Source organism: Diabrotica virgifera, chromosome 6 (assembly GCF_917563875.1).
Source record: "Diabrotica virgifera virgifera chromosome 6, PGI_DIABVI_V3a".
NCBI lineage: Eukaryota > Metazoa > Arthropoda > Insecta > Coleoptera > Chrysomelidae > Diabrotica > Diabrotica virgifera.
Genome location: NC_065448.1, coordinates 79,489,630 through 79,513,658, shown reverse-complemented (window position 1 = coordinate 79,513,658; position 24,029 = coordinate 79,489,630). Strand labels below are relative to the sequence as shown.

At 32.6% G+C, this 24,029-nt stretch overlaps 1 protein-coding gene across 2 annotated transcripts in view; it reads left to right on the top strand.

Moving 5' to 3' along the window:
* Positions 1–3,703: 3,703 nt before the first annotated feature.
* Positions 3,704–24,029, top strand: part of LOC126886456 (neurofilament heavy polypeptide-like) — a 77,810-nt gene continuing 57,484 nt past the window's right edge. Inside the window, exons 1-3 of one of the 2 annotated variants that reach the window (XM_050653403.1) lie at positions 3,704–3,857; positions 19,732–20,067; positions 20,152–20,430. In XM_050653403.1, the coding sequence (XP_050509360.1) occupies positions 19,747–20,067; positions 20,152–20,430 (600 nt within the window). In that variant the 5' untranslated portion in view covers positions 3,704–3,857; positions 19,732–19,746. Of the gene's footprint in view, positions 4,098–19,731; positions 20,068–20,151; positions 20,431–24,029 lie in introns of both variants that reach the window. The other variant, XM_050653404.1, reaches the window with a different exon arrangement.

The window sequence follows — 24,029 nt, the reverse complement described above, 5'->3', positions numbered from 1 at the left end:
TGGAATTTAGGTAGTGTATACTACAGAAATAAAAGTTTGCAGCAAGCTGCGGAGGATGAAATCGTCGAAAGAATGGCAAAGGGGGCTTTGGAGTAAACAAGCTTAAGCAAAAAATTAAGAATTTAAGGTGCACTTATAATCAAGAGTGTTTAAAAATACAAAAATCGGTTTCACTATACTAGCATCAGTACTATACTTGTACTCTCCTCACGTGAATGGTATCAAGCCATTTTTGGTAGAGTACTACCACTACTCTACTCTCCTCAAAACTCTACCCATGTAAACAAGTCTTTAGAAACAGTGGAAAATGAGGTAGCTAGTAGAGTAGTAGTAGAGTAAAATATACTGGTTTAGCAAATTGCAATGTTTTAAGGTAATACAGTAGCGATAAACAGGTAGCCTAAACGTGTTCCAAGATTGTCACTGTAATTTTGAATATTTTTTCGAGGCATTTGGCACACGTATTCGTAAAATAATAAAGAATGGCGGTACAGAGCCCAATTTGAAAAATATATTAATATGTGGAAATTACTCTGTAATTATACAATATTTAAAAAATGAGCCTGTACCGCCATTAAGAAGAACAAAAAAATACACTTTCTTCAAATAAACTTTTTTATCCGATGCCTAGATTTTGTGTAATTTTGGAACTACTAATGAAATAAAAAATTTTAGTAGTTCCAAAATAACACAAAATCGGATAAAAAAGTTGTATTTGAAAAAAGTGTATTTTTTTGTTCTTCTTAATGGCGGTACAAGCTCGTTTTTTTTATATTGTGTTTAATTACAGAGTAATTTCCACATATTAATATATTTTTCAAATTGGGCTCTGTACCGCCATTCTTTATTATATTACGAATATGTGTGCCAAATATCTTGAAAAAATATTCAAAATTACAGCCGCAATCTTGGAACACATTTTCGCTACCTGTTGATCTATACTGTTTCCTCTTAAGATAGTTTTAATAGTTATTTATGATATAAGTATTAAATTTTAAGACGCGCATGTGAAAGTTAACTTGAAAAAATAATTTTATTAATGTTTTGACTTCCACATCAGATGTCATTGTCAAAATACAAAATATTCATTATTATTAGGTTTGTTCTAGCAAACGGTCAAACTAGTCAAAAACCATCAGCAAACAGTTGGTCAGTAAAAGAACATAATACAGTCACCAGTGCGATCCCCTCTACTCGCGCTGGTCCACTATTCGCTGATGGTTTCAAACTGATGCTAGAACAAACCTATTATTATTATACATATCATTATCTGTAAATAATATTTCTTCTGATTGTTAATTGTAAAGGATAGAAAAATTACCATTTATTTTATTTTTTTTAGAATCAGCTGAGAGAAGTGGTCTACAAAAAAACCAGGAAGGAAACGGAATATGTGGCTACGAAAGGCAAAAGAAAGGTTTACAAAGCAAATGTGACACATTTTTTTGAAATATTTAGGAATATCAGTAAATTGCATTAAAAAAATGTATGAAAAGATTTTGTTCAATAAAAATGTTTATATTTATCAAGGATGTATTATTTGGTATGGCCACATATCGTCAGTGATGTAATAATACATCCTATCTGTTTTTTCATGAGTTTTGTAAGAGAGACTAAAAACTTGTCTTAGGGTCACCTCCTGTTTTCATATGATATTTTTTGACTTGTTTTGTAGTAAATTAAACTATCTATGAACTACAAAACAAGTCAAAACTTACATATGAACACAGGAGGTGACCTTAAAACATGTTTTTCCATCTCTCATACAAAACTCATGAAAAAACAGATAGGGAGGTATTGTCACATCAGCAAGGATGTACAGTGATGAGTGCCCTAATAACCGGCAAAATATTTAGTTGTGAGATAAAAAGAAATGAAACTAGTCGAGCTGGGAAATTTAGCGAAATTAACCTTTAAATTTACGTTATATTGATCCCACCTTTACACATATCGGAGGAGTATGTCAACTAAAACTGTCACTGTGACAGTGGTAGTTTCCAAACTCGTCTGATACGTCTGAAGGTGGTACACAATCAATACAATCTAAATGTATAAGTTAATATCGCTAAATTTCCCAGCTCGACTAGTTTCATGTCTTTTTATCTCACTATATACTTAATACATCTTTTGTGCTATTTTGCCGGTTATTAGAGCGCTCATCACTGTATTTCTGGTATATCCAGGGAATGTCTACAAAATATATTTTGAATGTCCAGAGAACATTCGTGGACATTCATGGAATGTTCCAATAAGACATTCAGGTAATGTTTAAACACTCAGGTAATGTTTGCTGACACAGGATTTTCCTGGGATGTTCTCAGGGAACATGTTTTCGGGGATATTCCAGGAATTTTTCAATGTCTGTGTACCTTCTATGGACCTATATGGAATATTTTGGTGTTATTACCGCCGCACTCCACTTGCGATTTGTAATCAGGAAGATTGAACACATTGTTTCAAATACAAGTCAATCCATTTGTGACTAAATAATCATGGATTGACTTCTATTTGAAAGAATGTGTTCAATCTTCACAACTACAAATCGCAAGTGGAGTCCGGCGCTTAGGGCTACTTCCTCTTCGGTATTATGTATTATACTACAGAAATCAGGAACTTTCCTTCTAAATATATGTATGCATCTTGGCCATCAAACATATTCTTCCAAACATTTTTTTAAGGGGTCTTGTGGGTAAAAAAAGTGACTTTTTAAAAAAATTATATCTCGAAAACTAAAATTTATTTTTATTTATAATTGGAACATGTAAAAGTATAGTACTTAAGGTAGTCTCAAAAAAAGTTTCAGCCAAAAATATTCATTTTTGTAGAGTTTAAGTTTCTTTGCGTTGGCAGCATAACTAAGTCCAGTCTCATCTGAAATCAAAAAGTTTCTTGTAGTTTATACCTCTGGCTAGAATATGAACGAAGGAATTAAAAAAAAATGAAATTTGAAGATTTTACATAAGTTTAAACACATTTTTGACCCCAATTTTTCTCATTTTTAAAGTAGTTTTTTTTATAAAACAAAAAGACCTCATCTAATAAAAAATCCTTTGTTGATTCACTAGCCAGAGGTATAAACTACAAGAAACTTTGATTTCAGATGAGACTGGACTTGTTATGCTGCTCACGGCAAAAAAGGGCTGTTGTCGAAAAATTGCAGTCAACTCTACAAAAATGAATATTTTTGGCTGAAATTTTTTTGAGAGTACTATACTTTTACATGTTTCAATTATAAATAAAAATAATTTTTAGTTTCCAAGATATAATTTTTTAAAAAGTCACTTTTTTTACCTGCAAGCATTGATTATAAATATTCCTCTGCAAGACAACAACTTAACAAATTGTTTATTTCAAATTGTAACAGTTGTTTTGCAAAGTATGCTGCCCTCTTGTATTTTCTGTGTTATCTTCATCATACAATTACTTCATCTAAAAACTTTCTGCGATATATTCGCAACAACAAAAACAAACAAAACAAAAAAAAATAAAACAAAAGTTTAACCACCTTCACACCACAGAATCAAGCAATCAAGTTACACAAATTTTCAAACACCTCACCTGACACAGCGTCTCAAGTACGATTGCGCGAATTGGTAAATATAACTCTGCACGACCACGCAACTCGAAACACAAGTACGCAAACACGGTTGCGTGAAGCGTGGCTCGCAATCGTGAAATTTACGAGACTTGCTCGACCTGTAGATTCTTGTGACTGACAGAGGGCGAAGCGAAAGCAAGAGCGAGATAGTCGATCGTGATCTGTTTCTGTTCGTAACTGTTCGTTCCACAGACGCCATAAGTGAAAAGTAATTTTGTGTAATAGAATAAAATTTATATATAGACTGCTATGGAAATAAGTGAGTAACTTAGTTGTTTGATGTTTTCTAAATGAAACTGGACGTACCAATAAAAACAAGTGCAAAGCGCGATTAAAATATTGTTAAATTCAACGTGAAAATTTCGAGTATTGGAGTAGATACCCCAAGCTGTTTGACCCGTAAACAATGTTCAGTTCGGTTTTAATAGGATATACTGATTTTTTATCCTAATTTCATCCGTTAATAAAAGTTGTACTTAGGTGCTAGCAATTGCTTGGTGTTAGTATTTGTTTTTATTGTTATTGTTGTATAGGTGCGAAGGTGTGTTTGAAGACGGCCGGTAGTCAGGTATAGCCTGGTTAATTAATATTTTAAATGTCCAACTACCACTTTTAATCCTAGATCTATACCTGTGTAATGAATATCACGTGCATAATATACAAAAATCAGATTTTACATGCTTATATTAATAATATCTCTGTTTGTACACTAGGCACAGACACCTACATAATTCAAGGGCATTATGTGAACTATGATTGGATGCAAACTTTTTTGTATTAATTCTTTTGTTTTTTTCGATTTCTCCAAGAGGCAATTACAAGTTCTGAAATAGCTAATTATATCTTTATTCCGCTTGATGAATTAATGTTTTTGAGTTTTTATCATTAATTTTGCAATGTTGCCAAACAAAGAAATACAAGGTTTTTCTTATTTTTATTGAGAGTGTTTCTGTTTACTGATCAAATACTTGTAGGAAATTAAAAATAAAGGGGATGATTTTTTATTTGGTACGGAATCTAAAAATATTTATTTAAATTTTTTTGTTGTCTTCGTTTTTCTTTGATAGCTTGAACTTGTAAAGATTCTTTAAGACCTTCAACCAAAAAATTTTAAACTAGGTACATCCACATTTTGCCACATATGTATTTGTATTTATAATTATCCACACTTCATTCAACCAGATTTTAACTATATAACGTAAGTTCATAACTAAGTGAAATCAGTGTTTCACTAATTTATCAAGTTAAAATGATGGACTTACAGCATGAGACACAAGTAGAAATAATCACAATAAATTTTTGGTCCAAATTATATCCTAAAGTCTGTTCGCTAATCTCAGACACAACTACAGTAGAGCGTCGATAATCCGAACCCTGGTAATCCGAATGATCGCTAATCCAAACGCAAAAAAAATTATAAAATTAAAAAATATAATCGCGGACCGAATTTTTGGATTTAATATGACAATATGGGCAAAATATGACCGCGAATTTTTGTTGTGTTTATGCAGAAATACATACAATATATTTGTTCATTATGCAGGTGTTTTATTCCTTGTAACTAACATGTATTGTATGTACATATGTAGATATTACTATGTTTATGAGCTTTGTATGTATTTTGAACATATGTTCGATAAAACGAACAATTTGATAATCCGAACTACCCCTGTACCAATTAGTTCGGATTATCGACGCTCTACTGTATCTAGTAATTTTAGTAATTATTTTTTTTTGCGAAGTTTGTTACATTTTGATAGACTAGATGTGGCTGGAAATTACTATACAACCAAGCACATGTGCTAATAGCCAATATTAAGAATAAACAAACAAATAACATAAATCTTACGCCAATCAATAATTATTTATTTACATTATAATATGTATTGATAGCAAATGAGAATATTGTTTTATTGTACAAAATAAAAGTATTTTGAAGAACTTAATTCCACAAAATTGTTTGAGTTTAGTATACACTCCCACTATTTCCAATAATTCTGCTTTTTTAATGAGAGAGTAAGTTTATTTGAGATGTTAATAGTTTGAGGTAGGAATTTTTGTCTTCTACAGTTGACTCCGCGAGTCTTTACCTGTGCGTCATTAATACCTGGTGAGATAAAACACATACTTTTTATTTAGCATCATTCTCTTGCACGCATGAAATTAATGACAAACCAGCTGCCGCCTGTTATTTAAGTAAAAACACATGTTATTTTTATGAACGATTAAGACTCAGTGTATTGAAAAGAGATAGGTACAAAGAAAGACGATTTGGGATGTCTTCACATATTTTAAGTACAATTTCTGACGTTTTGGTTTGTTTACTTTTGTGGCTGTCAGTTTGTTGAATTTTTTGCTGTTATTCTGTCGAGTTTTTGCATTTTGAAGTTTTTTATAGTATACAAACAGTTGTTTTCACAACTAATTTTATATTGGAGTTAGAAATTTTGTGAAGTTTATGTTATTTTAAGATAAATTTTGACGACGTACAAAGCTAACCTCATTGTTGACACAGTTGAATGCTTGTGTTTAAGGTTCCGCCAAAGTGAATAAAATATCAAAAAGAAAACATGTTATTGAACTTTTTTATAAATTGTTTATTTATTTATTAATCAATGATAATATAATAATTTATTAAGCTACTTCAAATTATTTAATATTATATTATTATAATTAATAATTTGACATTCTATTTATTTGATAACGTCAAATTTTATAATAACCCGTGATCGGAATAATATCCATTTGCCGTTGCGTTCAGTAAATTTCTGACTTATTTCGTATGCTTTAAATGATGACGCACGGGTAAAGACTCGTGGACTCAACTGTATGTTTCCTACTCTGTATCTGTCAAAATGTATTAGTTGAGCGAAACAGGTTAACATATCTCGCCTCTGCTCACAGAGTGTCATAAGTCAAAAAAGAAAAGTTTCAAGAAAACGTTTAAAGTTTGTCCTACAACATTTTCGGGTCTAATTAAAAAACTATTAAAATTAGAATAATAACTGTTTTAGTCAGTTACCATGGCTTTTGAACTGTAATGTTATAATGTAACACGTGGTAGGGTTCCTAGGTTAACTTTGGAGGATAGGTTATAATGAAACAACTTGTATCTATCGTGTCTAGATTCAGAATGGTTTTATTTCCGCTTCACTGTCCTTGTCACTGTCACGTCACTCTTACAATATTACCAACTTGAGTGCGTTCCGAATACTACCTATTTGCATACATCACATCCCCCTCTTTTTATAATGACAAAATAAACATAACTTTCTTTAACAAATCTTTAAATAAACATTTATAAATTTCCACAATTGTTTCATTCACCCTTTACCCCCTTTTATTTTATAATAAAATTACTTATAAATCTAGTCTATCAGGTTTTTTAACAATTCGACCTGAAGAGGTTTGTGGAGGTAAGTTTATTGGAGAGTGATGATCAGAATGGTTATCAGAGACACTTTCAAAATTTTGTGACTCACTAGTTTCAGATTCGTTATCTGAATGTTCATCGTCAGAAGTTGCAGGAATGCGAACTAAAAATTGTCTATTTCTTGCAATTTCTGACCCAGAATCTCTTAATTTAATCGAGTAGGTTTTATCTCTTAATTTATGTGTGATAAGACCTCTCAATTTGTTTTTATCTTTAATATAAACTTTTTCATTATTTTTAAGCGGTTTTAAATTTATTGTCCCTCTATCATAATAAGCTTTTTGACTGTTTTGTCTTTTCTGAAAATCGCTGATTACTATTTTAGCATTACATAATTTTGGTTTTAGAATTTTGTCAGTGGTGGGAATCTGAGTTCTAAGTACTCGTGACATTAAAAGTTGAGATGGTGATGGTAAATTTGAATCAATTGGTGTATTTCTAAGTTGTAGCAATGTTAAATATGTATCTTTACCATCTCTAAGAGATTTTCTTAGCGCTTTTTTGTAGGTTTGAATATATCTTTCACTTAGACCATTAGATCTATGATTTTCTGGGCTTGACTTTATGCTTTTAAATTCCCATTCTTGACAAAATTTAACAAATTTATTGGCTGTGTATTGTGGTCCACCATCAGAGTAAAATATTTTTGGTATTCCATGACGAGCAAATATCGATTTTAAATGTGTAATTATAGTTGAACTGGTTGTATCGTTCAACAGACAAATTTCTGGATATTTACTGTAATAATCTACCACCATTAAATAACTTTTTTGACCTATGTAAAATATATCAGAGCCAACTTCCTCCCAGGGGAGTTCTGGGATATTGTGTGGAGTCAAAGGTTCTCTCTTTGCATTTTCAAATTGTGGGCAAATTGGACAACCTTTAACTTCATTCTCAATGTCAACTGTCATGGAAGGCCAATATAATGATTGTCTAGCTAACATTTTACATTTATTTATTCCTTGATGGCCATAGTGAATTCTTTTTAACATTTCTTTTCTCATTACATGAGGAATTATAATTTGACTATTCCTCATCAACAAACTATCAAAGAAGGTTATTTCATCTTTAATCTTAAAAAATGCTTTTAAATCTTTATGTTCATTATTTAATTCTTTTGGCCAACCTTTTTTTATGAAAGTCTTTAGATCAATTAAAGTTTTGTCTTTGCTAGTCTCTTCTTTGATTTTTTGCAGTTGATTGTTTGAAACATTAATGTTTAATCTTACTAAACAAATTTGTGATTTTAGTTCAATATCTAAATCATTCTTTATTACAGGCAATTCTGAACAACATCTCGATAGCGTATCAGCTATATATAGTTCTTTACCTTTTTTGTACATCAGATTATAGTCATACCTCTGCAATTTAAATAACATTCTTTGAAGTCGTGGTGGCGCATTCATTAAGGGTTTCTTTACTATGGATATCAATGGTTTGTGATCAGTTTCTATATCAAACTTGGAAGCATATATATAATTATGAAATTTCTCACATGCCACCAGAACTCCAAGAAGTTCTTTTTCAATTTGTGCATAATTTTGTTGTGAAGTTAAAGCCTTTGATATGTAAGCTACTGGTTGACCTTTTTGTAAGAGTACAGCTCCTATTGAGTCTTTTGAACAGTCAACCGATATTAAACACTTTTCATTTATATCAAAATGTCTTAATACTGGGCTTTTTGAAATTATTTCCTTAATTTTACTAAAACATTCATCATGTTTATGTGACCAATGCCATTCTACATTTTCTTTAATTAATTCCCTAAGAGGTGCGGTTAAGTCTGACAAATTTTTTATGTGTTTAGACAAATACGTTATCATTCCTAATAATCTCTGTATGTCTTTTTTATTTTCTGGCTTTTTCATATCTTGAATGGCTTTAATTTTATCACTATCAACACTTTGACCATCTTTATTGTAATTAAATCCTAAAAATTTTACATTTTTTACACCAAAACTACATTTTTCATAATTAAATTTGACATTATTTATCCTAGCTCTTTCTAAAACTTGATATAAACATTTATCATGTTGTTGTTTTGATGAGCCATAAACAATTAAATCATCAATATATGTTTCTACACCCTCCATATTAAATATTTTACTGAATCTTTTGTGAAACACCTCACTTGCTGAACTAATGCCATAAGGCAGTCTTAAATATTTATATCTACCATAGCAAGTGTTAAAAGTACATAATTTACTACTTTCATCATCAAGCTTTATGCTCCAAAATGCTTTTGAGGCATCAAGCTTGCTGAAATAAACGTTACCTTTTAAATTTGCAGCTATTTCATCAATCGTAGGGAGTTGAAAGTGCTCTCTTTTGATAGCTTTATTCAAGTCTCTAGGATCTATACAAACTCTTATGGAATTACTTTTTGGTTTTCTTACCAAGACTATCGAGTTGACCCAATCTGTAGGTTCATCGACCTTCTCAATTATTCCATTTTTCTCCATTTCAGCTAATTCAAGTTTTAGTTTCTCCTTTAATTGTAGTGGAATCTTTCTTGGAGGATGTATAACTGGTTGTGCAGTTTCATTTAACACGATTTTGTATGACTCATCCAAGCAGCCTACACATGAAAAAACTTCTTTAAATATTTTTTTCACATCAGAGTAATCATTTTTAAATGTAACTTCTCTAGAATTCAAATTATTTTCAATTTTTTCTATAGTATTGATTCTTTTTAAAATATTTAAAGCTTTACATGTAGGAAGACCTAATACCGTTGGTGAATTAATTTCTACCACATAAAACATTATGTTGTACATGTTATCTTTATACTTGCATTCTAAACTACATTTTCCAATGACCCTAAGTGTTTCATCCGAAAATGTCGTTAACCTGCAGTTTGTTTTCTGTAGTTCAACATTAACTTCTAGAGAATTTAACTTATTTATTGATATTACGTTTGCCATTGCCCCTGTATCTAATCTACAGCTTAATTTACGCTTGTTAACTTCAAAATTTATCATGAAATCATCATCAAAACTGCTATTTTTAGTATTTACCAAGCCTATTAACAAATCATCTGATTCTGAATCATCTACATCTACATACTTAATTTGTTTTTGAAAACATTTTTTTGCATAATGCCATATTTTATTACATAAATTACACTTAGCTTTATATGCTTTGCATGGTTGGCCTCTGTGCTCCATTCCGCACCTACTGCACCCTGAACTGCTTCCAGATTTACCATTGAACTGGCCGTCTTGGGACTTCGAATGAGTTGGATTCACTCTTCTGTCTTCCCACTGTTCTCTATTTTCATATTTCTTATTGAAGTTTCTTTTCTTTATGTAGTGCACCTCCTCTGACTTCATTTTTTCAGACTGGATTTTCGAACTTTCTATACTTTTACACAGATTGATTGCTTTTTCCAAGCTCATCTCATCTTCTTCTAATAGTCTCTGTCTCATCGTTTCATCTGCTACTCCACAAGTTATGCAAGTCTTAATCAGACTGTCCTCCAAATTCTCTAGCTCACAATTTTTTGCCTTGTTTATAATATCTGTTATAAATTTGTCTACTGACTCACCTTCTTCTTGTTTTCTGGTGAACAGGCAATACCTTGCATTTGACACGTTGCTTTTTGGCTTGAAATGTGCTTCAAATTTTTTTATTAACAGTTCTAACTTGTCTTTTTCTTCTGTTGAGAACTTAAACGTGTTATATATTTTGAACCCTTCGTCCCCTATTAACTGTAATAGCTGTGCACACTGGGTTATTTCAGGTTTCTTTGTTAATTCTGTAGCTTGTAAGTAGTTTTTGAATCTTTGTATGAAGAATTTCCAATTTTCGTACACGTTACCCGACATCTGCATGGAATTTATTGCTGCCTTGAATTCCATTATGCTTCTTATATACGTTTTTCTTCGGTTTGGTTACGGTTTCGGCACCATGTAATGTTATAATGTAACACGTGGTAGGGTTCCTAGGTTAACTTTGGAGGATAGGTTATAATGAAACAACTTGTATCTATCGTGTCTAGATTCAGAATGGTTTTATTTCCGCTTCACTGTCCTTGTCACTGTCATGTCACTCTTACAATATTACCAACTTGAGTGCGTTCCGAATACTACCTATTTGCATACATCACATGAACCTCTATAAAATAGCGTATTAAGTATATTAAGAATATTAAAAAAAAAACAATTTTTTTGAGTTGTGACACTATACAGACAAAATAACAAAAAATTTACGAAATATTATTGATCAACAGTGACACTTGCAGTACAGAATATAATATATTATTATCTGGTTTTAAAATTTTTTGAGTTATGACACTCTTTGAGTGGAGGTGCGATATAATGTTTTGATTTCTCCTAGTTGTATCTCAAAAGCCCTGTTCCCAAACTCATTTTTTATTTTCTTTTAATTGTAGGTATTTGGCACATATCTAGCCAAACTTTCTAATGGTCTAATTTTAATAGCCTTATCAAAAAACACACTTATTCAGCCCTATGATGAATCAACAAAGTTATTTTTAATGTTTGCGTTAAAGTTAAGATAACTCTGACAGATAACTGTCTCGATAACTTTTAACGTAAATTCCGTGTGATGTATCATTCACTGTTATGAGATGAGTTATTTCTTAAACGTTATAAAGGAAAAAAATATTGAGTTGTCTAACAAAGAGAACCTTATGTAGAATCAGTACAAGTTGGAGTGAGAAAGAGAATCGGGAGAAGGTATACCTACCTACCCACCAGCCACCGCACCAATGACCGAACAGCTATTCATTGGTGCATCATAAAAGTAGATAGAAATACTTAAAAACCTGATGTTTATAAATTTCAACTTGTATCTCTCGATTTGATTTTTGTATAATTTTTAAAATTGCATTACCCTTCTATTTTTAAATTATTAGCTTTATTTTTTATTTTTATTATTGTTTAGAACTGTCAAGAAATAATGCAAGTAGTTAAGTTAAATATGGTACATCACACCAATTCGACGATTATAACTTAACAACTGCAGGATAACTTTTTGTTATATTTAATGTGAGTGATTCATCACAGGGCTGATTATATAGTCACTTATGCATCCCACTAATGCAATGGACTGATGAATCAGAAGAATCATACATGGGTAATTCAACTTTCAAAGTTTTCTCTTGAAGCTTATGCAATTTGTTACAAGGGGTGATCGCAAACAAAAGTGAAAGTGGACTTGGTGTTATTTTTAAGGTCACTATCTCCATTAGCAAATGATTTAGGACCAAGTGGTCTATTCCTCTAAATAGTGATAACAGTTGATTATTAGTGTGTAAAAATGTCATAATTGAAAAAAATGGATATAGTGTTGTATGCTTCTGTGGTACAGAATTGTAGAGAGAGAGAGACATACTTTATTGATACAATGTACCAAAAGGCCATCGACCGAAGTCTTTCATCCAATTTACACAATTAATATACATTATTACAATATATGTTTTTTGTTAATATTAATACAATACAATACAGCGGAATCTCGATAAGTCAGATTAATCGGGACCGCAGCTGATTCGGGTTATCGAAAATTCGGGTTAGCCGGAGAATATGGTAAAAATTAATAAAATACGGTATACTTACAGATAATCTCTATTTTAATTCTAAAAAACATGAAATACATATGCACAATACATCTAAATTACGTACAATTGTATACAGTATTGTTCATTTTTTGGTAAAAAAACTCAGTCAAACTGAAAAATTTTTGTTTTGTCTTATGAAAGTCAGTCCGGGTTAGCCGGACTTCCGGGTTATCGGAGGCCGACTTATCGGGGTTCCACTGTAATTAAAAAAAAAATATTTGTATGTGGCGGTAATCACAATATCACTGACAATTAGTTACAATACAGATGATGATTTGAATAGAGTTGTTTATGGTCTTGATGTGTAGCAGATTTCTTCAAAGAGAGTGCTTCCTGGATATCTACGGGCACTGTCCTCTGGTATATTCACAGTGTGGGGCTCAATCAAATTTTTGTTATTGTCATTAATAAAGAGATATTTAAACAGCTTATTGAGTCTCTCATTAATAGGTTCAATTCCAGTTTTCTCATACAGCATTCTGTTGGATGGATTATGAAGTGGATTATCAGGATGACGCATTCTAGTAATTTGTTGAAGGCTAGTTGTTTCAGCCACCTTTATATTATTTTTGGCAGGACCTTTAGAATTATAGAAAATTGCAGAACCATACTCCAGCATGGGCCTGCAAATCATTTTATAAATATTGGCTGCTGTTTCAATCGTAATTCCCTCATTCTTGTATGTTAAACTTCTGAAGTGTTTTGCTCTAGTTATAATTTTCCTTTTTATAACTGCTGTGTGGTGGTTGAACTTCAATTTGTTATCTATTTCTATTCCCAAATACTTAACAGTTTGGGAGGGTTTAATAATATTGTCGCATATGTTTGTTTATAGTTGGTGAGTGATCTTGGATTCTATGGTTAAATATTATTAGTTTTGTTTTAGAAGGATTTATTGTTAATCTCCATTTATTCATCCAAGATATTGTGTCATCCACCTGCCTCTGCAATAAGTCCATTGTCTTTATTACATTTTTTCCATATGATATCACTGCAGTGTCATCAGCAAATTGTAGCAACAGAATTGTAAATTTGCAGACAAATTGTATTGTACAAAAAGTAAAAAGTATACATGAGAATGTAAATTTTGAATACAGTGTAACCTCGATTATCTGTCTCTCCATTAACCGTCACCTCTGTTAACATGCGTACATTCACTTTGTTTGAGCATTGCTTTGTTTGGGCCGATAAGCCAAACGAAATTCACTGAAATGTACAATTATGCTATCACCATATTTTTAAGGCTGAATTAACTGTTTTGTTTTCGTGGTCTAATGATGACATATTGGTTATGTCATATTAAATGGTTAATTTGTGGTGAGGACGCAAACAGCTATCCATTGTTGACAGATAATGAAATCGTTGAAATGGCAACTGAGGCGGAGGAGGAGATTTAGAAGCTGACACAGACTTCAAATTTGATGGTGGCGATGTCGATGAGACTATTGCAACTGACAAAAATCTGTGTAAAGAACCTAGGGAAGCTGCATCGCACATGCAACAATTCATCCTTGTTGAAATGCTTGAAAAGAAGAAGCCAATAAAGTAGATAACATGATGTTACGCCAATTAAGAAATTCAGGCATTGCAAAATGTTAAGCAATACAAACAAACAAAGATTTCAGAATATTTTAAACCAAATTGATTCGATTGTACGAACACAAATCTCTCTTATATTGTCGAACAAAAGATATCAGAATGGTGTTCCCATTATTAGCAAAAGTTTTTGAATCAAAAAACTAAAAAAGAAGTTGATGGTTAATTGTCGAAATATTGGTGGTATGAAATCCAAACTGACTGACTTTAAACTCGCTGTTAGTGTTACTTCGTATGATGTTATATGTCTTATTGAAATATGGTTTAATGATGAAATCTCGTCTAATGAAATTGACCTTCCTGAGTTTAATATTTATAGGAAGGATCGCAATCTACAGGTCAACGATAAGTCTACTGGTGGAGGAGTCCTAATTGCAGTTCGTAAATATTTGAATTCTTATAGTATACCTAGTGTATCTGCTCATTTGGAAGAACTATTTGTTTGTATCAAATATGGTGACCTTCAGCACATTTTTGGTACAATTTACATTCCCCCTAAGTCAGCTAGAGCAGTGGTTCCCAACCTTTTATGTCTCGTGACCCACCTTCTGATGTTTTTCCATATTCGCGACCCATCCCTCACCCATGGTGATACGCTATTCTGTACTCTGTACACTACTTAGCTACTGTAAGAGCCACGCTGCGGCCCACCTGAAATGTGCCCACCAGTTGGGAAACGCTGAGCTAGAGGACTATATGAAGAGCATGTGAATAATGTGCTAGAGGTAGTGAATCTCGCTTAGTCTCAGAAGTAACTATTTTTGGTGACTTTAACATGCCAGACGCCACTTGGGTGCTGAAAGATGACATTCTTGAACTGATTTGTCCAGATTTATCCAATGGCAAATTTTTATCTGACTCTTTTGGTGCATGTGGTCTTAATCAACGGAATCATATTCCTAATAAACGTGGGGTTTTTCTAGACTTACTTTATACACATAATTTGAGTAGTGAGATTACTGAAGCAACAGATATACTATTTAACAGTAGTTTTCATCATGTACCATATTGTGTAACAGTTCCTGATAGCTCTAATTCATCACTACCAATTGAGACTTTCTACTATGATTTTAGGAATATTGATTTTATAGGTATAAATATTTATCTTGCTCATATTAATTGGTCATATATGTATAATATCAAGGATATTGATTTGGCTATTCAATTCTACATTCTACATCATCATCTATGAGGCTATTCATTTATTTGTACCACTGAAACTTTATAAAACATCAACTTTTGCAGTATGATTTACAAGAGAATTAAAAAATTTGGTTTTTAAGAAAAAAATGCATCACAAACAATACAAACAAACATTTAATCCTTTTGACTATCATAAATTTTGTGAACTACGCTTACAATGTAAAGCTCTGAGTGAGATTTATAATGTGCTAGAGGTATGTGTTTACAAGAGAATTAAAAAATTTGGTTTTTAAGAAAAAAATGCAGCACAAACAATACAAACAAACACTTAATCCTTTTGACTATCATAAATTTTGTGAACTACGCTTACAATGTAAAGCTCTGAGTGAGATTTGTTATAGAAACTATTTGATTAAAACTGAAACAAATATTTAGAACGATCCTAGTTGTTTTTGGAAATATGTCAATAATTTACGTAAATCTAATGGTTATCCCAATACAATGTTTTTAAATGATGAACGTAGTTCTGATGGTCAAACTGATGTTAACCTTTTTGGTGAAAACTTTAGCACAGTATATTCAGGTAAAAAAATAACATTACCAACTACTACCTCTATTGATGAACTTTTAGATTTAGATTTAGTATTATTTCATGTGATTATACCTATACAACATACTAATTATACAGAATAGTTTGTCAGTAATTGTACTCTGCAGTTAAAGAATCTAGTGTTGCATTCAATTAATATAAAATTATATTTGTTAAGTACTCAGTACTATTATTAAATTACGGTTTCACATTACTGCAAAAACATAATCTTGAGGTTTTCAAGTTATTATTTTTATTTAGTTAAATAAAAATGGATTAAAAAAAATTATCTGGGGCACAAAGCGAAGAAGAAAAGCCGAAAAAGAAGAAATGACAAAAACAATCTTAGTTCTCTTAGCCAATTTCTTAAAAAAATTAAAATGAAGTTATTCTGTCAGATCATGGATCCAATAAAACTAACCGAAATTTATTTACCGGGGACATTTGCGGATAGGGGAACACCGACTAAGTCGATGCCTCGCTGCCTGGAACACACATTTTTAGGACACAAGTCCAAAATCAAGTCATTAATAAGCTCTTCTAGCTACCCCTAAAATCAGGTGGTTTAACCACATAAAGTAATACAGAGGATGTCCCATTACCCAGGGCATCCAAGGAAACGTTCAGTACAAAACCTCCTCATTTGTTATGTACTGCGATGGGGTGGGGTGGTGTTATAGCTTGGGGGTCAGATAGATACCACTCCAGGTTATGGGCGGTCAGATAGGTAGTTCAGTGACTGGTTTGATCTTCGGAAATGTGGGTCAACAGACATAATGTCCCCAAGGCTGGGGTTGACGAGTATCTTCATGGGCGCCCATACAGGCACGCTGTCAGGGAGACCGTGCCACCCCCTAGCTTTTCGGGTGCATGTTCTGTTAACTGTCTTTTTGATTATCCGTCATACCCTTGGTCCGGTGCCCTGATGGATAATCGAGGTTCCACTGTAATACAATAAAAGATAATTTCCATATTTTTATTTGTTTACTTGATGGGTATCAAAAAAACATGGTATGCAAATTTTTTTTTGACTCATTTACTCAAAACGAATATCTTGAATAAACTGAATTTTTGATGTTAAGTCACAATATGACTACATCTTGTTGATTTCGGCTGAACTAGCTTTGAGTGGGTTTTCAGTGTCAAACGCTGAGCGCACATGCATTTGAAACAAGAGGGTAATAGTCATGGTTTAAATTGGTTTAAATTAATTCTAGAGTGCGATGTATTAAGAGTATAAGTCAAAAATGAAAATTTTTTATTACGACTTTTCAAAGTCTTTTTTACCAGTGATGAAATAAATATTACAACTAAATATCAAAATGGTAACGAAATATGATTAATAAATTAGTAATTAACTATTTTACTTTCTACTTTGGTAATACCTTATTAATTATATAATTCAAAATATGGAAGAATCCCGAAAAATCTTTTTTATGACTTATACTCTTAGGCGGCACACATAGTGAAAGCGGTTTCCGCTAGCGGGCAAACCGCGCGGTTCTCGCGCGCTGGTATGGTAACACAGTGAAGACGGGTAAAAGCGAGAGAGATCGTTCAAATCTGGCAGTTGCGTCTACTACTTGTAGCAAAATGTCGTCTTCCGATGATGATATAATTGCTTTAGATTCTGTTTTGACTAAACTGAAAAGAAAGAGAGTTGATGTACATCATATTAATCGAGAAAGATTAATTTATGGAGAATATCATCATCTATTTCAAAAATTAAAAGATAATGAACGATTCTTCCAGTATATGAGAATGACTCAAGAGACTTTTAAATATATTTCGGAGAAAGTGGAGTATCGTTAAAAACAATATTAAACGCTCAACTTACAGTCAACCAACAGAATATCGAAAGAGTTGAGAATATACATATCTGGGTACGAATTTAAATAGCGAATGGGACTACTCAGAAATTAAACAGCGAATAATAAAAGCGAAAGCAGCATACTTTAGAATGAGACCCATTTTCAACAGTCGAGACATATCATTAAAAACAAAATACCGTCTGTTGAAATGCTATATATTCACAGTTCTGCTCTACGGAATGGAAGCTTGGACACTAACTGTTACATCTATGAATCGGCTCGAAGCTTTCGAAATGTGGTGTTATATGAGCATCTTACGTATATCCTGCGTTGACCGAATTACTAACGTGGAATTCCTGCGTAGAGTGGGGAAAGAGTGTGAATTTCTCATAACCATCAAAACAAAAAAATTAGAATATCTAGGACATGTAATGAGAAATCAAGAATGTTACGGCCTTCTCCAACTGATTCTCCAAGGGAAGGTATGTAAATGGTAAAAGAGGACCGGGAAGAAGACGCATTTCCTGGCTTCAAAATTTACAAAAGTGGTATAATACCACTACCACTGAACTGTTCCGCGCTGCGGTAGACAAAGTCAAGATAGCCATGATGATCGCCAACATCCGGAACGGATAGGCACTTTAAGAAGAAGAAGGAGTATCGTTTAATTAAAAACTGGTGTAATTTACATAAGCAGGCTATCCTTCCGGAAGAAAGGCTTGTTATAACATTGAGGTAAGTAGTTTTGTTGTAAATTTATTTTTCAAGTACTGATTTAGTTAATAGTTAATACTGGAATGGTTTTAGAAATACCTAAGTCACACAAAATTACGGTTTCAATAAGATTGACTTTATTACTTTTGTTTATTATAATGTACAATTATTTATAAAATTAATCCATGGAGAACTATTAATTCTTATTATAAAAGAGCGAATAAACTAAATTATCATTGCAGTAAACATTAAAACCGCGCGGAAAAAACTAAATTCTCATTCTAGCAAAAGCGGTCAGGCGGGTTGAGGCGGTTGGCCCGCGCGGACCTGCTTTGACTATGTTCGTGTACATTTAAAGACGTGCATTCTTTTTGAAAACGTTTAAAAGCGGGTCCCGCTAGCGGAAACCGCCTTCACTGTGTGCGCCGACTTAGTACATAGCACGTTAGAATTATTGGGTAATATAAAATTATTAACATGGAATCTTCACATTTCAGTAAAAGTTGGCGTCACTGTTGTATATAAAATTTGTAAAATAAAACATGTAAAAATAGATAACGAATATTACCTACTGGTTCCAAATGCATGCGCACTAACATTAACAACCCCATTGAAGCTAGTTCAGCTGAAATCCACGAGAGGTCGTCATTGTGACTTAACATCACTAATAGAATATTGGATAAATTGTTGGATTCCATTATTAACTAAGTTATATTCTCAATACAACTGTATTTAAGGTTTCCTCTAAAAATTACAGTATCATCTATTCATCTATTGGTTTAAGGGTATAGGCACAACATGTCGCCTATCAAAATGTTCAAGGTATTTTAAATGTATTCATTTTTTTTTGAATCCTGAGAAAACTAATAAGTATTTTTGAAAAATTTAAACGCAGAATGAAAGATTACATTGTTACCAAGGGCCGAAAGTCCCTTAGAGTAACCAAAAAGTTTCTTTTGGTTAGAGCCAGGGAAAAGTCACTGTTAGGCAAAAGAAGTATAGTATAGGACACCCAAGGAAAAGATGGAACTACAATTTAGGGGCAGAATAAAAGGCACATTTGAAGAAAAACAGGCAGTACTGCCCATATAACAGAAAAAGAAAAGAAGAAAAAGTAGAAAGAGAAGATCATTGTTTTCTTTTTGTCATGAACCACATATTACATAGTACCGTTTTGTTCGATTTTTTAATTTGATATTGTATTGCATATAAAGTATAATTGTATGATGTTTGGGTAACTGATATTAAATTAATTTTCAGGCATTTGAGCAGATAATGAACACAACTTTAAATCCTGTCACGTCTCAAACAAGTTCAGCAAGTCCTAACAAACCAATGCATCCCCAGGGGGCTCCAGTATCATACGGACAGCCTTCAGGGCCTATAACTCAAAATCCTTATCCAAATACCAACATGGCACATAATCATCCGCCATCTCAACAGAACCATTACTCTCTTGGTGGTAGTTCTCCTTTTAATATGGGTGCCATCCCAGCTAGCAACCACCCTTTGGCTAATAATCAGTCATCCAGCGGTCAGGTTTACAATGCACCAAAAAATGTTTCATATTCAAGTGGGTTTCAAAATGCACAAAACGTAAGTACTATTAAATAATTTCTAAAAAAAATCATTAACATTGTTTAATCATGATAATCTATAATATATTTTGTATGTTATTAGCAAAACACATTACCTCCCGTTGTCCAAACATTACCAGCTACCAATCCTACAGCTACTCCACAAGGTGTCCCCTCATCACAAAATTTATCAAATTCCAATTCAAATTCCACTGTACAAGGTAAAGAACCTTCAGTAGAAAAGGAAAAGCCCCAGTCTAATGGTACCACCGAAGAGGAACCATCAACACCAGTGGAAGAAAAACCAGAACCTCAGGAAAATCATGTGATACCTGAATCTTCAAACACAACTGAAACCTCTGAAGTACAAGAACCCCTAAGGGTAAGTGAAAAATTAAGAAAGGTCAAGCTAGTTAAAGTAATATAAGCTTGTTCAATGGAAACACATCTTTGGTCAACTTAGCCTTGGAAACAATTGTAGAGCAGCCGGGCTAATTGATTTATGTGCTCAAAAACATTTTTTCGAGAAAAACAAGAAAAACTGCCCATCAGTAAAAGCTAACGTAAATTTTTATTCTTAATAGTGTTAACACAAAGTTCAATACAAACATTCAAATGTAACATGAAAAATGTATAGAAAAGCAACATATTTAAAAAAAAAATTAACAAAGAAAATAAAAAAGATCCAAGTGCCAAGTTATGGTCATGGAAATGATCTATATCAGTACTGGGCACTTAGAATTTTTCTGAAAAATTCTCTGTTCTCTTCGCGCATAAACTCTTATCATAGCTTCAATGTCTTTTTTTTTCGAATCCTTCAGGGGCATTGCATTAGGTAAACTTGACAGTTCAACTGACCAGATGTGGTCAATGTTGAATGTCTTCTTCAGTACACGACAACTGTGCCATTGCAACAAATTGTGGCACTTAGATCTGTTAGATATGCAATGAGTTCAGGCACTTAGCAGCTCAACCACATCTTGATGGCTTTTTAAACGAGAAGGAAATCGTGTTGGTACTTCAATCATATATTGGTCTTGGCACATAGATTATTTTGGTGAAAAAATCCGGAAATAGGAAATTTTGGCACTTAAATCAATTAGCCCCACCCCTCTACAATTGTAATCACTCAACTAACGTTCTAAAATGTTAATTATATTTTTTGTAAACGTCCGCTATTTATATTTTACTGCTGTTGTGGTTTAAAAATGGCATTTGTTGTGCAAATGCAAACATAATCAGTGTGAGGTCATACAAAGTTCAACCTTCTGCGGGCAAGGTCATCTTAACATTATTTTTCCAACCATGAAAACCCTTGCTCATACAGTTTACAGAACCTAGGATGCATAACAATGAAACCCTATATTAGGCCCTTAGAACACAAGGGGTGTAAGTGTCAAGTTTTCAGAAAACTTCGTTCAAAGTTCTAGACATATTTAAAAGATCTAGGTAGGTACTACTTAGCATGTTTTCAATGACATGGCATTTTTGATCATGTTATTGCTAGTTTATGTAGAAAGTTTGAAGCCACCATGTTTTCTATGTATTTGGGAGTCAATTTTTGTATTTAACCCAATTTCCTAAAAATTGTCACTTACACTCCTTGTGTTCTAGGGACCTCATATAAGGAAACTTTAAACAAAGTTCATCAAGCAATATGACGAAAACATGGATGTTCTATGCATTGTCTACGCAAATGTACTGCTCGAGTTTAAAAATAGATAATAAAATATCTAACAATAGCACGGGCAAAATACGTAAGCGTGAGCCACGTTCGTTATTCACTAGTAATGTCAACCCGCCTATAATCGTGTAGCCTGGGCAAACTATGTAAGCGTGAGCCACGTTCGTTATTCACTAGTAATGTCAACCCGCCTTTCTTGTTTTTTAGTGTGAACCACGTTCGTTATTCACTAGTAATGTCAACCCGCCTTATTGCTTTATGATTTTCACATCTTTGGGTCACTGAAGATGGTGTTTAAATCTAATCGTTTTCAGATGGACCAAGAAATACAAAATTCTGTAAAAGAATTCTTCCTACAGTCACAAGAATTCTTTTAAACATGGTATGCATGAGTTGGTGAAACAATGGGATATCTGCCTTAAATATAGTGGTAATTATTTGTAGATATGTTTGCTGATAATTTTTTTCTCTCGAAAGATGCGTTTCAATTTACCAAGCAATAAAGGACTAACTAAAATAATTTCTGTTTTGGTCTAGTGATTATTTAATTTTTTTTGGATGATTGTTGTTTTCTGTCTTATCATCTGCATCTATTCATCACTATCTAAATTTCATATATTTTAAAATATTGTACCGGGTGTCCCAATAAGAATGGCTCTCGGCCATATCTGAGGAACCGTTTATAGTACAGCTTTGAGAAAAAAATATTCATAACAAAAGTTGCCTCGGGAAAAGCCTGGAAATTATTTTCATAATTGTAGGTCCACTGCTAGAGGGCGTAATTAAATATCAAAAATTAAAAAATCAAAATTTTCCAAAATTTACCTAATGAAAGGGCACTGGAAATCCAATCATCATATTCTTTATAGAATTCTGCGCATATTTGATTTCACAAGGTTAAGTCTACCTTTGCAAATAAGAGGTGGGGGTGAGTGGGAACCTTCTTATGAAAAAAATGGCTGTAAGTCCGGTTCTGCTAAATCGAATTTTGCATACTTGGTCTTGTTGAAAACAGCTCATTTTCATCAATGTAAGAGTCTTATTTTCGAAATAGCCTAATGAGTAATATGCCAGCTAGTAGGCGGTATTTATTTATTTTCGGAAATCTAGTTTTCTTTGGAGAATATTAACGACAAGTTTTTAATCCTTTATTCCAAAATTAGACCAAATTAGCAACATAATACCGAAAACCGCATATCGATACCTTTTTTCATAGTGTGCTATGGAAAAACAAAGAAACATTTTCCAGATGTAAACGTATATAATTAATTAAAACAACAATAAGACAAACAACACTACACTATAAAATATAACAAATAAATAAAAGCAACTACTTACTTAGTGACGACACAAATGTTCAAATTGTTGCTCATCATTTTCGCTTCAAGCATTTACTATTCTCAATAGCGGTCTCAATTTCTGCTTTCGCAATGCTTTGAATGGCGTTTCATATTCTCTAGATTCTAGATCATGTTTTCTCGCGTAGTGGGCCTAGCGGCAAAAACAAGGTCTTTAATCCGTCCCCATAAATAAAAGTCTAAAACAGTTTAATCTGTTGCTATTCAATCTACTTTTGAAGGAGTAAATGCTTGCATCTAAAATGATGGGCAACAATTTGAACATTTAGGCAGTCACTAAGACTAAGTAAGTAGTTACATTTATTTCTTTGTTATATTTTATAGTGTTGCTTGTCTTACTGTTGTTTTAATTAATTATATACGTTTACATCTGGACAATGTTTATTTGTTTTTTCCATAGCACACTACTTTTCCTTAACCCCGTTTACCGGTGACAGTAACAGTTATGTTTAAAATTTACACATTTCTTAAGATATCTCGAGATAGAAAAAAGGTATCGACATGCGGTTTTCGGTATTATGTTGCTAATTTGGTCTAATTTTGTAATACAGGATTAAAAATGCATACTTGTATTTAATATTTTCCAAAGAAAACTAGATTTCTGAAAATAATTAAATAACGCCTTCTAGCTTGCATATTACTTATTAGGCTATTTCGAAAATAAGACACTTACATTGACGAAAAAGAGCTGTTTTCAACAAGACCAAGTATGCAAAATTCAATTTAGCAGAACCGGACTTACAGCCATTTTTTCATAAGAAGGTTCCCACTCACCCACACCTCTTATTTGCAAAGGTAGACTTAAACTTGTGAAATCAAATATGCGCAGAATTTTATGAAGAATACGATGATTGGAAGTGCCCTTTCATTAGGTAAATTTTGGAAAATTTTAATTTTTTAATTTTTGATATTCAATTACGCCCTCTAGCGGTGGACCTA